This window comes from Lissotriton helveticus, chromosome 6 (genome assembly GCF_964261635.1).
Source record: "Lissotriton helveticus chromosome 6, aLisHel1.1, whole genome shotgun sequence".
Classification (NCBI taxonomy): domain Eukaryota; kingdom Metazoa; phylum Chordata; class Amphibia; order Caudata; family Salamandridae; genus Lissotriton; species Lissotriton helveticus.
In genome coordinates this window covers 285,333,696-285,350,915 of record NC_136067.1, presented here as the reverse complement: position 1 = coordinate 285,350,915, position 17,220 = coordinate 285,333,696, and the positions used below count along the sequence as shown (strand labels likewise).

Below are 17,220 nucleotides of genomic sequence, written 5' to 3'. Positions count from 1 at the left end.
TCAGTATTTCTAATGTATCTGTAGGGGCAAAAGTGACACATTGCTGGGGTGTGTCTGAAACCAGCACAACTCCAGCAGTGTGTCCTTTCACATGGTGCAAGCCCTGTGTGAAAGGGCTTGCATCAGTCTCACAGCCGCCTGCTGTGAGCCAGGTGTAAGATATTGACACAGTAGCATCCTAAAAGTGTCGCAGTGAAATCTCATAGATTTAACTGCATTACTTCTATGACCCTTTATTGTAACACCCTCCCTGCAAACATTATACCTGACACAGGTATAATGTAGTGCAGGCCTTTACAAAGTGATACATCTGCTTAGATGCGTCACTTAGTAAATATGGCGCAACGTGGCGCATTATTTACGCCTGCCACAGCATCACAAAAAGTGACTCAGTGGTGCGTAAAAGTGTGACAAGCCTTCATAAGTAAGGCCCAGAATATTTCGAGTTTATTGAGGAGAGGCTTGCATCGCTAGAGCTTCACTGTTTTTGACCAGCCTGTGGCGCAAGCCTCTCAACCATACCTCTGAGGCGGTGCAAAGTCACCATGCAAGGCTTTGCATGGCCTCACAGATATGGAGTAACACATAGCAGAGCAAGTCACTGCTTTGAAATACTCTGCGTCAAGGAGGTGTTCCATGGGCTTTGTGTGGGGTTCCCACGCAACACCCATGGATTTTGATGCTGCCCAATATTTACAAAATCACGTAAACCTGGTGAGCTTCAAAAACAGATGCCTCCCCAGTGGAGGTGAAACAAGGAGGGATGTTTTCATTTCTCCTAGTTTTATCCTCTTTTCATGTGTGCTGCATCCTTCAGCTCACATAGAAAAAGAAAAAGGCCTCTCTGGATTGTGTTTGTGAAGGAAGGTGCCCCTTCCTGTACAAAAACAATCCCTCCTGTGTTGCTGCTAGGCAGCAATTTGCGCGCCAACGCAAGGGAAAAGGACAGAAATACACCATATTTCATAAATACGCCCATTAGTCATGAATTAGGCCCTTTGCTTATAGCTACACCCTTTGACTACACCCCCATCCTCACTGACCTTTGGTTTGCTAAACAAGGTTTAATATTATTTCCCCATGGTAAAAATTGTTTGCTGTAGGAATTGGGGGCGTTTATAGTTGTCAATGATGAAGAGTACAAGGTTGTAGAAATTGTTGTCAGAAGGGGGTCCATATGCCTTAAAAAGTTTGACAAGGGGGTCTCGGCATCAAAAAGTTTGGAGATCTCTGCTCTAATATGATAACAAATCCCTAAAAATGTTACATACATCTATACTACAATTGGAATGATAAAAAACACAATCACAATGAGAGAGAGAGAGAGAGAGAGAAGAGAGAAGAGAGATAGAGATAGAGAGAGAGAAGAGAGAGAGAAGAGAGAGAAAGAGAGAGAGAGAGAGAGAGAGAGAGAGAGAGAGAGAGAGAGAGAGAGTGTTTGGATGTAGGTATGTAACTTTCTACTTGATTCCAACTCTTGGACTAAAACCAATAATACTGTCCAACCTTTAATGAACCGGGTTGTGAAAGCTCCTAAAAAGAGGAAGCCAGCACTACCGGAAGTTCACTAAGCAGGGATATCCCTTGCATCATCTATAAATGGAGCACAATCCCAGTTAAATACACCCATTTGCACCTATGGTAGTTCACTAAGCAGGGATATCCATGGCACCATCTATTAATGTCAAATGCAGTTAAATACACCGTTCAGTCTTGTATCTTATAAATGGTCTTTTTGTAAGCCATAGGCCACAAGCTAGAATTGTGAAAGCCATTTCCCATGCTACGGCACACAGGATGGTTTCGAAAGCCAGAGAATGCACACCTTCACCTTCAATAGAGAGGCTGTGTTCCAACTCCAACAGAGGCAAGCAACGTTTTGAGATTTTAAAGACATCATTCAGCTGTGCAAGTCTGGCTGACGATTGTAATATGAAGCGCTGTTTTCCGACATAGCATGTCATACTGAGATCCAGTAAGAAGCAAAAATTGGGAAAGTCCACAGGATATGTACCAGATCACATCTCACTTGCTTTCCCCTCCAACCACTGAGTCTCAAGAAAAGGGGAGCCTTAAAATGTTTAAAAGGATTATTTCTTGCTAATATATTATACATTTTAAGTGTGGTATGTTGTTATCATTGTTCAATTACTCATAAGTGCCAATGTGGATTCTTCAGAGATTTTGGAGAATATATTTGGAAGGAGTTTAATACCAAGTATGTATTTCTTTAAAATTACAAGAAACTTAAGTCTTGCATCTCTGAGGCACCTAGCATGGTAGATGAGGTGTAGACTATTGGTCCTCTATACGGTCATAGGAATTTTTCTGTTTCTGTTATCTGAAATAGGCTAGGTCTGCTTCAACAGTCCTAGAAAAGAGTTTGAAGATAATGACAATATATAAACACGAAACCACTCCCTTATGCTGAAGCCCAAGTCATTGTATCGCTCAGTACAAGTGAGGTGGGTAGACGTACAGGCACAGCCCACACCCAGCTTTTCCAGCAGTAGGTCAGTTCAGTATACGTTCATAGTTAGGTATTGCCAAATTTAGGTTCTCTACACAGGGTAGAAAACACATCGACAATATGGACCCTATGCAGTTGGGAGGGCACTAACATTTTTACAACTTTCGATCTGTGAAACACAAGGAAAGCTTAAGTTCAAACCAGTTATTATTTGTTTTGGCAATCATGGGGCCAAAATTATTAGATACCAAACGTTCAAGGCCTCTATTAATGGCTCCCAGGTATTTGAGCTTGACCACTGCCCATCTAAACCCTTGTACCCATCACCGTTCTGGAGATGGAACTTCAAAAAGGTAGAATCTTACATTTCCTCCAATTGGCCAAGTATCCCCAGAAGGCAGAGAACAACTTTATCAATGTCATTAGTGTGGGAAGTTAGGACTATGTGGAGAATGTCATCTGCACAGGTGAGAGCTAACGTAATCACCATTAATCGGAAGATGGCTATGAACAGCTGTCCTATGGCTTGCAGGAAATGAAGAAGAGACAGGGAGCAACCCTGTGTAAAATCCCTTAATAATACAATTGTCTTCAACAAAATAGCTCTATAACGGACAGGTGCCTGGGGATCTGTGTAGCATTATTGCCACCTTGGTTAGGAAGTCCTTGCTCAGTCTGCCTTTAACTCACTGTCAAGTGTTCTCAACAGTTATATCCATTCAATGCAACTTGAAAAGCTTTTCTGCTTAAAATCAGTATGCAATAATATTTTTGGGCAAGATTTTATTATGTCACAGTAGGTGCAAGAGGACCTCCCAGGACAAAACCCATCAGTCGTCATGGGCAGACGTCAGAATCACCTTTCAGAGGCAGTTATGCCAGTACCTTGACTAATCAGTCAAGGTCTCAGCTACATCCTACATTTTGATATCCTGTTATTACTGCCTTAGCCATGTCCAGACTGGATTATTGCAACAGCTTATATCTAAATATCCAGAAGAGGATTATGAAAAAACTTCAACTCCTGCAGAACACAGCTGCCAGACTGCTCACTGGCATCCCCAAATATGCCTCAATCTCGGCGGAGATTAAAAGGCTCCATTGGTTGCCTGTCAATAGTGTGTTTTGTTTTTGAAGCTATGTGATTGGTCTATAAGTCCCTTCATGGAAACGGACCCCTTCACTTGAAACAAAGCTTCGGCTGGTATGTACCTAGACGCTCACTGCGCTCCTCAGAAGCAAAATTAATCTCAGTCCCCTCCGTAAAAAAAGCTAACTGGGGTGGCAGAAGCTTTCTGATCGGTGCAGCCTAAGCAAGGAATGACCTCCCTTAGCCTCTAAGATGCATGACAAATCTTCTGGTCTTTAGGAAGGCCTTGAAAACATGGCTTTTCACTGCCTAATGACTAGTCAATACTCCTTCTGCTGTTGTGTGTCGATTTAGATACCGTATATAGGTTTCCCGATTTATGCCCTTATATAGGCACAATATTCATTGCCCTTAATTATGCATAGAAATCCAGCCCTTATTTAGGCATTGCTCATGCTAACCAAATACAGGCATGGTCAACTACATCCGTTCCGCTTTGTCGCAACGAGTTCTTGGAAAACCAGACTCTGGATTATTGATTTCTCCAAGAACTCGTTTATTATGCATGAACATCTATTCCTTAGGGGTTTATTCATAACATTCCTCTGCCCGACTTTTACGTCAATACTGGCATTCCTAAACACCTTCAAGGTATAAATATGCCTTCACTTGCCATGGCAAACCACGGCTCGGCTGCACAGCTCGATCAGGCTCGCCACGGCAAGTTCGGAAGGAATTAGCGTCCCCGCCTGACGCACTGACCAGCGCTGTCATCCTCCTCGCAGAGAATCCAGCTTGTGTTTCTGACTACCCTTGCGGGGTGTTGGAGATCGAGACCCAGAAAGAGATTCCAACCTCTCTCATTCTAAGGTATGGAGCAGACTAGAACCTGGAGCGACTCTTGGCAATACTAACTATAGCTAAACTAGACTATAGAAAACAGCACCTACTTCTTACCTCATACCACACTTAGGTTAGGCACACTGGGGTAGAACTAATTAGAAGCACCAGACGAGCAGTCGCATTTTAGCCTGTGTTATTTATGTATGTATTTTATGGATATATGTCTTAGCTACAAACCATGGTATTGAGTATTATCTTATCTTACTGCTAACGCTGTACGCATTATACTTCGCTTTCTGTCTTACGATTGTAGCAGTTCATATCACTTGCACGAGAAATAAGACTGTTCAATAAACCCTTTTTATTGAAACGTCCGTCTACCTATTTCTGAGTAACTCTGTAGAAACGAAGCATGCATGATTGACTGAGTGAAACTGTTATCGATTGTTTCCACGATTCTGAGAACTTTTCCGTTTCTAAATAAAACAAAGTTGTCATGTTTATGCAGTTGTCAGAGACTAATCCCTTCTTGTTCATTCGAGAAGTTTCTAGTGACCTCTGAGCTAGCTGGCACACACAAGTAATTAAGTTTAATGTACTCGATAGAGACATACTGACCTCAGTCCTATGTCAAATCTATTGGGTATATTATTCCAATGAGCAAAGCCTATTAGGGATATAGGAACTACACTACATGCGCCCAACGGTTTGGTAAGGCACTAATTTAACGCTTAGATACTGAAGTAACTCAGTTGTGCTTTTCTAAGAGACCCACTACTCCTAAAACTCCATAAGACTTTTGAAGTGAGTAGAGATAATATCCAGTGGGAACATTTTTAGACAAGTACCTTCAGCCCCTAGTCACTAAGATGAAAAGCTACGTTAAGGACACCACCGAATTTTTGTTGAAATTATCTGAAATCAACATTAACGAACTAGAACCTCTAGTGTTATGTACTGCTGACGTCAGTTCCCTCTACACTTCTATCCCCCACGCAGGGGGAATTGAAGCCATAGAAAAAGCCATCCTCAACAGCGACATAGACCTCCCCCATGCAAGAATTCCTCATGGAACTCATGTTATATACGTTGTACCACAGCTATTTTAAACATGACAACACCTGGTATCTCCAACTATCCGGAATGTCAATGGGGTATTGTGCGGCTCCCACCTACGCTAACATCGATATATATAAGAATTCGAAGAGACACATATTTATGGCAACAAGTATTTCAATGACAGGATTAAACTATACATCAGATACATCGACGACTTATTTATTATCTGGAACGATACCAAAGCCACCTTACAACAGACATTGAGCGCACTAAATACCAAGGATGAAAGAATACAACTCACATGGCAAATGAGTGAAACCGATATTACTTTCCTGGAAGTTACCATTAAGAAAACAGCAAAAGGATTCTCCACAGACTTGTACCGTAAACCCACGGATCGTAATAACACTCTACATTATACTAGTTTCCACCAGGGATCTCTTAAGAAACACCTTCCGTACTCCCAAATGTTACGTGTGAAACGCATAGTGTCCGACGAGAACATATTCAAACAGAGAATCAAAGAGATGAGTGATTGATTCACAGAAAGAGGATACCCAAAACCTATTCTTGATGAAGCCATAAAGCGTGTTGAAGCAACTAGTAGGCAAGATGCTTTAAAAAAAAACATGCTGATGTACGAGAGGAAACAACAGGCACGCAGGTAACATCGGAAACGAACATTGCTGACGCTCCCAATGCTGAAGGCGATGGTTCACATCTATGTGCGGTTAATCTTCTAAACGAGGTATTCCAACTATCATCTACAACAGTAGACAACTTTTTTGTCTACAGAAATAGAAGATTTCATCTTTTCTCCAAGCCCACACACTGACTATTGATTTAGCACACAGTGTACCGAGAAACTCTGAATTTGGCCTTCATTTTTTAAAACAGAAACTAACTTTGGAACTTTTCTCCTATGATAATTTTTTTTTTTATTTAATTTTTTCTTTTTTATGGCACAGTAATCTGCTTATTATAGTAGAACTATTCATAGAGAACAGAATTCTTTAAAAACTTCCAGAGACAATATGTCACACTGGCAATAATAATTGATTTATGTAACCTGACATGAAATGGTTTCAGACCTTTTTTTCTGTATTTAGGAGCCATTTCATAAAATATGTATATGTTCATTCATTTAGCATTCAAATGTCACCATATGCTTAGAATGAAACATTGCTTTGATATGTACAGCACCATTGCATTTCATGTATAGCAACGATGTTAATGCATTTTACAATGTGTTTTAGACATGTCTTTAGCAACTTCTGTGAAACTTTATTTTAGACATGTTTAGCATGTTTAGAATTTAGTAATGTCGTTCATACGATTTAGGCCCAGATCCCTGTACTGGGGTGAATGTATGACATTGTTCTGCATTCTGTCCATCAATTGTTGTTTTTGCATAGGTCAATAGTGTCCCACATGTGTCTGGTAGAAGATTTCCAGTGAGTTCTGGGGAGTTACGTTATTGGCCCCTCTTAGGTTGGTGACCCAGTTTAACCAGCAATTAAAGGAGGCTTTGCGTGTGTCTTTCCAATTGTTGAGTATAATCTTACCCGCAGCTTTTAGGAGTAGTTCTAGGAGTGTCCTATCTTTTTCATTCAGAGATTCTGCTCTTAGGAAACCAAAAACTAGAGACGATAGATCTCTACTTGGGGAGTATGAGAAGAGATTAGATATTAATTCGAAGACATTATCCCAGAAGGGTATCACATAATCGCACTGGAGTAGTAAATGTTCTAGATCACCAATTTTATCATTGCAATTCCAAAAGATGGGGTCCTCCCTAATTTTGAGTGAGTGGAGTCTGGCTGGTGTCCAGTAGTCCTTATGCAATAGCCAATACTTTGTCTGAGATAGTACCGGGCTGACTTTATTTCTCAATGTTGAGATCCAAGTTTTGGTCCAATCCAGCTCCGAGATTGGGGAGGAGGACTGTGATTCCCAGAAGACAATCAGCTCCCTATTGAGGGAAGACTGTTGAGGGCGTATTAGTTTGTATAACCAGGAGACCTGATGACCCAATCCATGTAGTTTTGATAGATAGTTTGGGAGGGAAGGGGAGAGGAGAGATAGTTTCGCTTTATTTAATGCTGATTTTATTTTTTAAAAGTTATAGAATTCAATTGGGTCCAGATTGTATTTATCTTGTACTTCTTTGAACGAAAGAGGGTAGGCACCATTGAAGAGTTGCTGAGGAAAAAGATACCCTTGTTAACCCAGGTTTCGTTGTGCAGAGGGGTCCCTTTATAAAGTATTTTATGATTGTTCCAAAGTGATTCAAGATTGGAGCGTTTGATGCTGATGTCTAGTAGTTTATCAATCTTCAATAGGGCAGATTTTGTGTTCTTGAATAAGGGCTTTGAGCAGGTGACCACCGTAGGGTTTGCGGTCAGAAGGGCCGCTGGGGAAAGATTCTTGAGAATTGATTTCTCAATGTCCAGCCTTACAGGTGTGTAATCTTCTGATGGCACTAGCCAGTATGAGCCTTGTTTAGCTAAAAAAGCTGTCTGGTAAAGTTTGAAGTCGGCGAGGTTGATCCCCTCAGAGTGATTTATCTAGTCTGAGTTTTTTCATGCTAATTCTCGCTTTCTTCCCTTTCCATAGGAATTTGGAGAGTAGGGTGTCGAGGTTATGGTGGAAGTCCTCAGTTAGAATGAGGGGGAGCATAGTAATTTAGTAGTTAACTAGGGGAGAGATCATCATTTTGATGGCCTCACTCCTACCCCACCATGTTATGAATCTGGGGGACCATGTATCAAGAAGATTCTTAATTTTCTCTAAGGTGTTTGCTTTCTTATGCTGGAGCATCTCTAGTATTGTACTGCCAAATTTAATCCCTAAATACTTCATGTATTCTGGTTGCCAAGCGAGGCCAGAGTCACCTAACATATCACGGGTACCAAGGATGTTCAGGGGTTTGACTTCGGACTTGTCGCAGTTTAATTTGTAACCGGAATGACTAGAGTATCTTTCTATGGTAGACATGAGTGCCTTAATGGAATCACTTGGATTCTCTATAACCACCAGGATGTCATTCGCGGAAGTGGCCAGCTTCACGTTGGTTTCTCCGAATGACACTCCGCTTATGCCGTCATTACGTTTGATATCTGTGATTATTGGTTCTAGGGCTAAAAGAAGCAGTGCAGGAGAGAGAGGGCAGCCTTGCCTGGTGCCCTGTTCTAAATGGAAGGATTCCGACATGGATCCATTAATAGCTATTCGGGCAGTAGGGCGAGAGTATAATGCAAGCACCATGTTGATATATGCCTCACCAAGATTAAAAGATGACATGCATTGTTTTAAGAATGACCATGATACCCTGTCGAATGCCTTTTCTGCATCCAGGGTAATGGCAACAGAGGGGACGGGCGTTATCTTAGCTTTTTCCAGGATGTGACAGAGTAATCTCGTATTGTCGTTAGACATGCGATATTTAAGAAACCCCACCTACGAGTTACTGATCAGTTTTGGAAGGATCACATTTAGTCTGTTGGCCATGATTTTTGCATAGAGCTTTCAGTCCAGGTTGATAAGTGAGACTGGTCTATATCTTTTTGTTAGAAGGGGGTCTTTTCCTTCTTTGAGAATGACAATATTAGTTTCACCCCTTGATTCGGATACGCAGCCCTCTTTAGCTATAGAGTTGAATAGTTTTGGTAAGGTGGGCTTTAGTGACTTATTAAATTCTTTGTAAAAGTAGGCCGAAAAGCCGTCTGGGCCTGGGGCTTTATTGTTTTTGAGGGATTTAATGGAGATCGAGAGTTCCTTTTCAGAAATGGGGGTCCCTAGTGCTGAGCTATCTGTTTCTGTTAGTTTTGGTAGGTTCAATGCCTCTAGATATTTAGTGCAGCTCTCAAGGTCTATCATTTGTTTATTTTTGTATAGATCCTCGTAGAATTTTGGAATGTACTTAGTATCTCGTTTTGTTTGATTGATGTTCTTGGAGTCCCTAATCGAGGAAATGGAAAATTGTTTCTGTTTGTGTTTGAGGTATGATGCCAGCAATTTGCCTGCCTTATTTCCCTCACATAATTTGAGTGCCTTGAATTTATTAACCCACACACCAGCGCGTTTACTCACTATTTTATTGTATTCATATGTCTTCTTAATCAAAAGATCGAGGGTGTCTTTATTATCGATATTCTCAGACAGAGTTATTTCGAGCGATTTGATTTCTTCCTCTAGCGATTCCAGTTCTTGGTTTAGTTTTTTATTAAATTGCGCTTTAATACCGATAATAACACCTCTAACAGTCGCTTTAAGTGCTACCCATAAAGTGGATGTACTCGTTTCAGGTAGGTCATTTAGGGCAATGTATTCCTTAATGGCAGATTCTATCTTTATTTTATTTGCTGGGTCAGAGAGTATGTCATCGTTGAACCACCATCTTTTTGGGGGTAGAATGGTATGGGTACCTACAAGTTTGGCGCTGATGCAGGAATGATTGGAGCCTAGTTTGGGAGCAATGTCTGTTTCCTCTATGAGGTGTGTGAACGAACCTGAGAGTAGGATGTAGTCAATCCTAGAGTAGGAGTTATGAGGGGCCGAGTGAAATGTGTAGTCTCTTGCGTCTGGGTGTTGGAGACGCCATGAGTCCCTTAGGTTGTGCTTAGAGCATATTTGTTTGAGGATCTAGTGTGAAAGGGAGAATTGATATTTGCATTTAGATTGGCGGTCTATGTGAAGGTCTAATGGCAAGTTGAAGTCCCCTCCAAGTATGATGAGATCTTCCTGAGGGAGGCTCTCGAGAATATTAGAAACCTTCTCCCAGAACTCGGGTTTGTCGGTGTTAGGGCCATATATGTTGACTACATGGATGGGGTCATCTCCCCTCTGGAGGTGCGTGACTAAGAGTCTTCCATCATCATCATGGGAGCTCGAGATAGCAGTAATATTGGATTTTTTGGCAACAAGGGTAATCACTGCTTTTTTCTTATGGTCTGCTGGGGAGCATAGGATATGAGAGACCCAGTTATGTTTTATGAACCCTAGTTTTAAATTTGATTCCAAGGACTAAAAAATGTTTTACATCACAAATTTTACGTCTCACCTATGAGAGAGCTATTAACTTTCTTTAAGAAAAAGCCTATTGTGAGCCAGAGTTATCAGTCTGTAAGAAAAGGCCAATAGTGAACCATCCTGCTTTAATTGGGAAGGCTGTAAAAGGATTTGGTCTACATAATTAAGGATGTGGCTTAAACCACATGAAATGCAATCCTGTGCATTACACCTGAACAGCATTTATGTGCTTCTTTGTGGGTTTTCTGCTATTGCAGCCATACATATCACACAACAACATATGCCTAAAACAAGCCAGACCTGTTGGCTTTGCGAGTGCTTTGTTAGCAGTCTGATATAAATGAGTAACACTGATTCTGTTGTAAATAATTAGAATTTGTAATTATAAATGGCACATAGGTAACCATCACTACAAGCATACTGGAGAGAGGCCCAGGCTTAGACGAGCATGTAATCTGAACACTGCTATGGCGCACTTACTCACACTGCCTTCAGCTTCTGCTCCAGAGAAATTAATCAAGACCCATTATGAACACCCGCCATCAACCAGCTCACACGTAGCATAAAAGCACTGGAAACCCAAAAGCTTAGCCTTTCAAAGAAGAGACAGCTTGGCTTTGCCAATAGTTAGAAAAGTCAATTTCGATTACAATACAAAAGTGCACTAAAGAAATAGCGTTTATAAATGTTAACAAATTCAATGTCTTTACGGACTTAAAATATGCAACGTGTCAATAGCAACATAGTGCTAAATCCATTGGAAATACCCAACAGGTCCCAAAAGTAAGTCCTATTGGTTTATGCCAATCCTTGTTTTTTTTTTTAAAATAACACAAAAAAATAGTACTTCAAGAAACACATTAGTCTCTTCTCTTACTTATTCATCAGAGACATCCGCACCAATTACTACAATATTTTAATTAATTAATTAGTAATTTCTGGGCATTCACAGGGCTTTAGAACTCCCATGGACTGAGATGAGAAGGCAAGGAGTGCGCTGGTGATACTCAGTCATGCTGCACTGATTGTCCTACTTATCCACTGAGTAGTAAGAGGAGGTGAGACAGCCTCTGCTGCTATCCGCAGCATTCAATTGAAGGAAGGACTTCTATAAGCTAGAAGAAGAAGGGAGTTAGACAAACCCATATAGTCAGGGGGTTAAACGCCCATGCTCTGGTTAAAGAAAAGGAATAATAGTCTACTAGGCCAAGTGTAGTGGCAGATGTTCCATACCTAGCTTGGGGTACCCAAAGTGTGACATGCATATGAGTGGGGTGAGAGTCCCTTTTTATTCACGTTTCAGTAAGGAGGTCTGTGGGCACTAACCACACTGGATCTCCCCTGATAGGACAGGCCAGGTGAATATTTCCTAAACTTAACAGTAATGAGAGGGGACCTACTAGCGTTGTTGTACCTCTTGGAATGTCAGCCATATCCTTTTCGGTGGCAGAACTACCATATATGCTAAGGAACTGAAGCTACAGCACTGTCTTTACCAATATCTTACAAACCAAAGTGATAGTGCATACTGAAAATACGAGTGGAAAGTACCCACATAAACACTCAGCTAGTAAGCGGAAAGAGGGACACAATAAAGACTTCCCTGAGACATGAACTCTCCCTTTGTCCCCCAACACATGGTACATCCCATTAGCGGAACAAGAACTTATCAGGAAGGCATAACTAACCCTCATATTTGTACGGAAGCATCTAAACTAACCTGTAACGAAAGGATGTACTAAATAAATTACCTGCTACGCCACCAGCATTCCCATACAATCTGCAGTTCAACTTATGCAGCTCTTACCCCAAAGCCAAACCCTGCAACAGTTGACCCCATGTTGCCAGCTCCAGAAGTCTGATTAATAATGCAGTTCTTAGATGAATGCATTGCATGAGACCACCACAAGGTAGAATGGAATTGCTTGCACAGCGGTTGTAGTACAACGGAGAATAAACGGTGCTGCTTATCACGGAGTACAAAGACTTAAGAGTTACAAAGTAATAAGTAGTAAATGATCAGGCAGGCCATAACTTCCTTGTAGGCAAACGTTTCCAATGTAACCCCTTGGGGCACCTCAAAAATCAATAGGGCTGGTGCAGTAAAACAGAGAACTATTAGGAACTCTTGCAGGGCAGATGGGGATGAGGTACTCACCCATAGGTGATAACTACATTAGCCATTGTCAAACACACATCAGAGAGAACCGATTTAAAGCTAAATAACATAGCCTTTATGACCACTAAAGACGTTGTTGAGGACACAAGCATAACAACGTGCCACGCAGCTGTAAAACTTATAAGCACGTTGGAAAGAGAACCACTGAAACTGAAAAAGCCAATAAATTTGCTTGGTAACTTGGTGGTTCAGCATGAATGGAATATCACTATTTTGAAGACAGATATAGCTACACACAGGATGATAAGTGTAGAAATCGAAGACAGATTGCAAAGAAACAATGTGCACACACTGAGCTTTGTAGAGGGGAGCTAATCAGGGCTCACACAGTTTTCCTTCAGACTTTCTTGCCTTGTTTCCATAAGTCACTGTATTGAAAAGGATCCACTATGCTGCTGCATCAAGCACCAACAATAAATCTCACGATCATAATGATGATGAGAGGACACTGAGAAGGGATGCAGGCTACTAGAAGCTTCCAAGGATGATTTCGAAATAAAAAGAGGATCACATGCTAACTAACCTTAAACACAGAAACGTCCAGGGTTCAATAACTACGAGGCTCTGGAAATATTCGATGTAAGAGCTACTACTGCTGTGCTAGTTTATGAGTAGGTAATTGCCACACAGGTAATATTTCAATAAATCAGTGGGCGTAAGCAAATGTCTGCAGGTCAAAAACTACAGGCAAAAAAAATGTTTAGTATCCAAATTGTCAAGCGTCATAAATAAAATTGAGTAACACATCTTATCCTTGCATTCTAGGGATATTACTGCCTTCGGTGGTTCTGACACGACTAGTAGTGCCTCAAAGGACTACAGCTGCTCTACAAGGCTGTGCTTGACCACAAAGAGACAGGTTTCATCATCCTGACGAATGAGTACCAACGAGCGAAGCAAAAATAATCCTCTGTTAATAGCTGAACGGGCTAAACACAAATGTTATGTTGTGTAAAATTGCCGATGGCAGAGGCAGGTTACAGAGGTTTGTGATTAGCAGTGCACGGATTATATCTCGGGGGAGTGGGGGTGAATAACAGAGACGGCAGTCCAAAAGCTAGCAGAAGCACCAAAGCAACAATTTACACTTGCGTTTTCAGTCAGTATTTGAATTTCTGTGGCAACCACAGTTTCTAAAGTAAGCCACTGACATTAAACAGAACTAGCTCAATGATCTTGAACAACTCGATACAACAGCCAGCCAACTAACTATCTGAGAGACCAGAAAGGGTAAGTAACTTGGGTCAATCTAATGCACGCAAAAATGAGTCTGAGCAGCTAAAACAATTGTATTAAAGACCAGGGTGTGATTTTTATCGGACCACCACAATCAACATTCTCTGGAACGCTGAGAAAGTTACTTGGAATTAGTACGAAGGCCAAAAGTGGAACTAGAGGTGTGAGAGACTATATGAATTTGTTGTGTGTAAATGAGTCAATCCTGGGCTGTGGAAATAAGGAGAACACCTAATAATGTATTTCCTAATAATACTAATTTAGTTACATTAAATAATCACAGTCATTTGCATTTTCGAAGCATTTCCACCCCCCCCCCCCTCCCTCCTCTCGCCCTCTCCCCCGGGGCCCACTGCGCACAAAAGTGCGCCACACTCGCTTTACCTACGCAGTCGACTCTGAAGAGGTCCACCGAGGCAGTCACCGAGGCTTCGTCGACTGATCGGATTCCCCGAAGCACAAATCGCACCAAGTACTCTTTGACGCTCTCGGGCAGGAAGGACAGCAGGTAGACGGGCATGTAGACGGCGTAGCGGAGGCTGCACAGTACTGGCGTCATGAGCTTCCCCTGCGGGGACTGCGCCATGCGCTCGATTGTGGGGAACAGCAGAACGCTCCGGAGGACCTGACGAGCCGTGAAGGGAAGACACAAAGAAAGAAAGATTCAGTCAGGGAAGGCATGCAGGTCACACTTTCTATTTTACCTTTGCTTCAAGTCAAGTGCAGTTTGGCCGAGGCATTTTAAAAATTCTTGATGGTATAAGAATTAACTGCGTGTCTGTGAAGTCGTGGCTGATCTAATCTACAAAACAATGCTGTCCAAATTATACAGAAAAAGGGCGACGCCGCCAGGTGGCAGTGTGCGGGGAGCATTCATTTTCACATATCATAAAATTAGAACAATTTGAGATTATCAAAAGAAAGTTCGTGAAGTAACGGCTTAATACAGACTTGAATATAGTGCATTCTATTTTGAAAAACACAAACTACAGTAGCAAAATTGAAAAAATAAAATAAAACATTAAACCTCCCCAACCTGAATACACACAATTAACCCATACTTTAATCATTGAATAGTGACCTTGGAAATGATACACCAGTAGAAGAAAACCTCCATTTCCTTTTCAAGCTTTCGAATACAGACAGCTATAGATATCTGTTGTAGAAGACCAATTGTCACTGATACTGTTAATATTTATACATATACTGGGCGTTGGGTCAGCCTTTGCTTTAAATTGGATGGCCTCCATGTCTCTCCATTTCCTTCTACTTTTTCTATGGCCTTCCTTCCTATTCTTTGTCTAGCAAATGGTGCATTTTCCTGTGTTCTGACTGGATGACGTGCCCTTCCTCCGCCTGCATTCAGGTAATTATTTATTTTTTCTTCAGGCACTCCATTGAAAAACATATACTGTACTGCAGTATATATGTAGCATATGTTACTCCTAAAGGGTGCACTTAAGTGTTTTCCTGTATGGTGGTTGGAAGGGTGTTGATTTTTTTAAAATCCTGTGTGGAAAGTGTTTCCATGTTGTGCTTGGTGACCACCAAGCTGCAGTTAGCGTGTTAAGGGATGCAGCCCTGAGTGGTGTGATGGATAAGAAATGCGTTACTTACCTGTAACTGCAGTTATCCAGTATTGGTGTCTTTCATAGATTCACATGCCTGAATCATTCTCCGTCGTCGAGACGGGAGTCTCCGGTACATAGAAAAGTAATGTCTTATAGACATACATAGAGAATAGTAGGCCTAAAGGCCTCACCTTAGTAACATATCCATGTCCTTTTGTAAAAAGGACCAAACTCTAGAGAAGAGCCAATCAGCTATCACCTCCCTCTAGAACCTTCCTGGCAGGAGCCTCAGTTCCTCAGATTTTCGTACGCACTAAGCTAAGTAGGCGTGACACTGAGAGAGTTAGGTGAGTCCTTCCAGGGGAGGCGGGAGGGTTGCATGTGAATCTATGAAAGACACCAATACTGGATAACTGCAGTTACAGGTAAGTAACGCATTTCTTATCCAGTATTATGGGTGTCTTTCATAGATTCACATGCCTGAATCAGAGTAGCAAGCAATGCAGAGTGCACATTTCTGATGGAACAGCATATACAAGTCCTTAGATAAGACACATCATGCGAGCATGAACCATCATTAGACCTCCACAATAAGTATTACTAAAGAAATGTGCACACCAGAGTAGGATGGAGGGACGGAGGAAGGCTCACCTTACTGAAAAGATGGCGTAACACTGATTGTCTCACTGCAGCATCATTCATCAGCTCCATATCCAGGCAGTAGTGCCTAGTGAAGGTATGCGACGACTTCCATGTTGCCGCCCTGCAAATGTCAATGACTGGCACCCCTGCAAAGAGAGCTAAAGAAGTGGACATGGCTCTCGTGGAGTGCGCTCTCACTTTGGAATGCAATGGCTGTCCAGCTTGGTCATGACAGAAAGCAATGGCTGCAGAAATCCATCTGGAGATGCTCTGCTTGGCAAGCGGTAGACATTTTCTAGGTCTGCTGTAAGCTATGAATAGCTGGTTAGATTTCCTGAATGTTTTCGTTTTGTCAGTGTAAACTTCCAGCATCGCTTGAGATCCAAAGAAAGCAGCGATCTCTCAGCTGCCGTGCTTGGGTTCGGAAAGAAGGAACGCAGAACCACAGGTTCATTTAGGTGGAAGTCCAACGGGACTTTTGAGATAAACCTAGGATTGGTTCTCAGGATTACTCTGTCGTTATTAAACTGTAGAAGAAGATCCTGGATTGAAAACGCCTGTAGCTCACTGACCCCCCTTGCAGATGTGAGCGTCAGGAGGAGTGCTGATTTCCACGAGGCATACTTTATGTCAGCTCTGTGTACTGGTTTGAACGGATGTTTCATGAGCTGGTTAAGAACCACATTGAGATGCCAGGAAGGTGGCAACATCCTTACTGGCGGGAAAGATCTGTATAATCGTTTTAGAAATTGCTTAATCAACCCGCTTGACCAGAGCGATGGACTCGTTGAAGTTCTTTATAACGAGATATTGCTGCTAAGTGTACTTTAATGGAGGAGTGGGCTAGGCCCGACTGTGCCAGATGTAATAGATAAGGTAATATTTGCTCCGGTGATGTGGAGAAAGGCCGAATCCCGTGATCTGCACACCAAACACAAAAGCGCTTCCATTTCAGGGAATACGTCTTGGTCGTGCTATCCGCCCTTGCTCTGGCAAGAATGTCTACAGTCTTGTGGAATATTCAGATTGTGGAACTCTCTGAATTCAGGAGCCAGGCGACTAACCTGAGAGACCTTAGATCCAGATGTTGAACTTTATT

General features: G+C 41.9%; 1 protein-coding gene and 1 long non-coding RNA gene across 6 annotated transcripts in view; one reads left to right on the top strand and one right to left on the bottom strand.

Moving 5' to 3' along the window:
• The window catches only part of LDAH (lipid droplet associated hydrolase), a 1,444,635-nt gene that overhangs the window by 484,282 nt on the left and 943,133 nt on the right, over positions 1 to 17,220 (bottom strand). For 3 of the 4 annotated variants that reach the window (XR_013596100.1, XM_078647724.1, XM_078647726.1), the window contains exon 5: positions 14,293 to 14,533. Coding sequence is in view for 3 of the 4 variants with exons in the window: in XM_078647724.1 (XP_078503850.1) it covers positions 14,293 to 14,533 (241 nt within the window). In the remaining variant the exon portion in view is untranslated. The remainder of the gene's footprint in view (positions 1 to 14,292; positions 14,534 to 17,220) is intronic. The other variant, XM_078647725.1, reaches the window with a different exon arrangement.
• The window catches only part of LOC144762506 (uncharacterized), a 305,326-nt gene continuing 302,570 nt past the window's right edge, over positions 14,465 to 17,220 (top strand). For both annotated transcript variants that reach the window (XR_013596101.1, XR_013596102.1), the window contains exon 1: positions 14,465 to 14,593. This is a non-coding gene — a long non-coding RNA (uncharacterized LOC144762506). The remainder of the gene's footprint in view (positions 14,594 to 17,220) is intronic.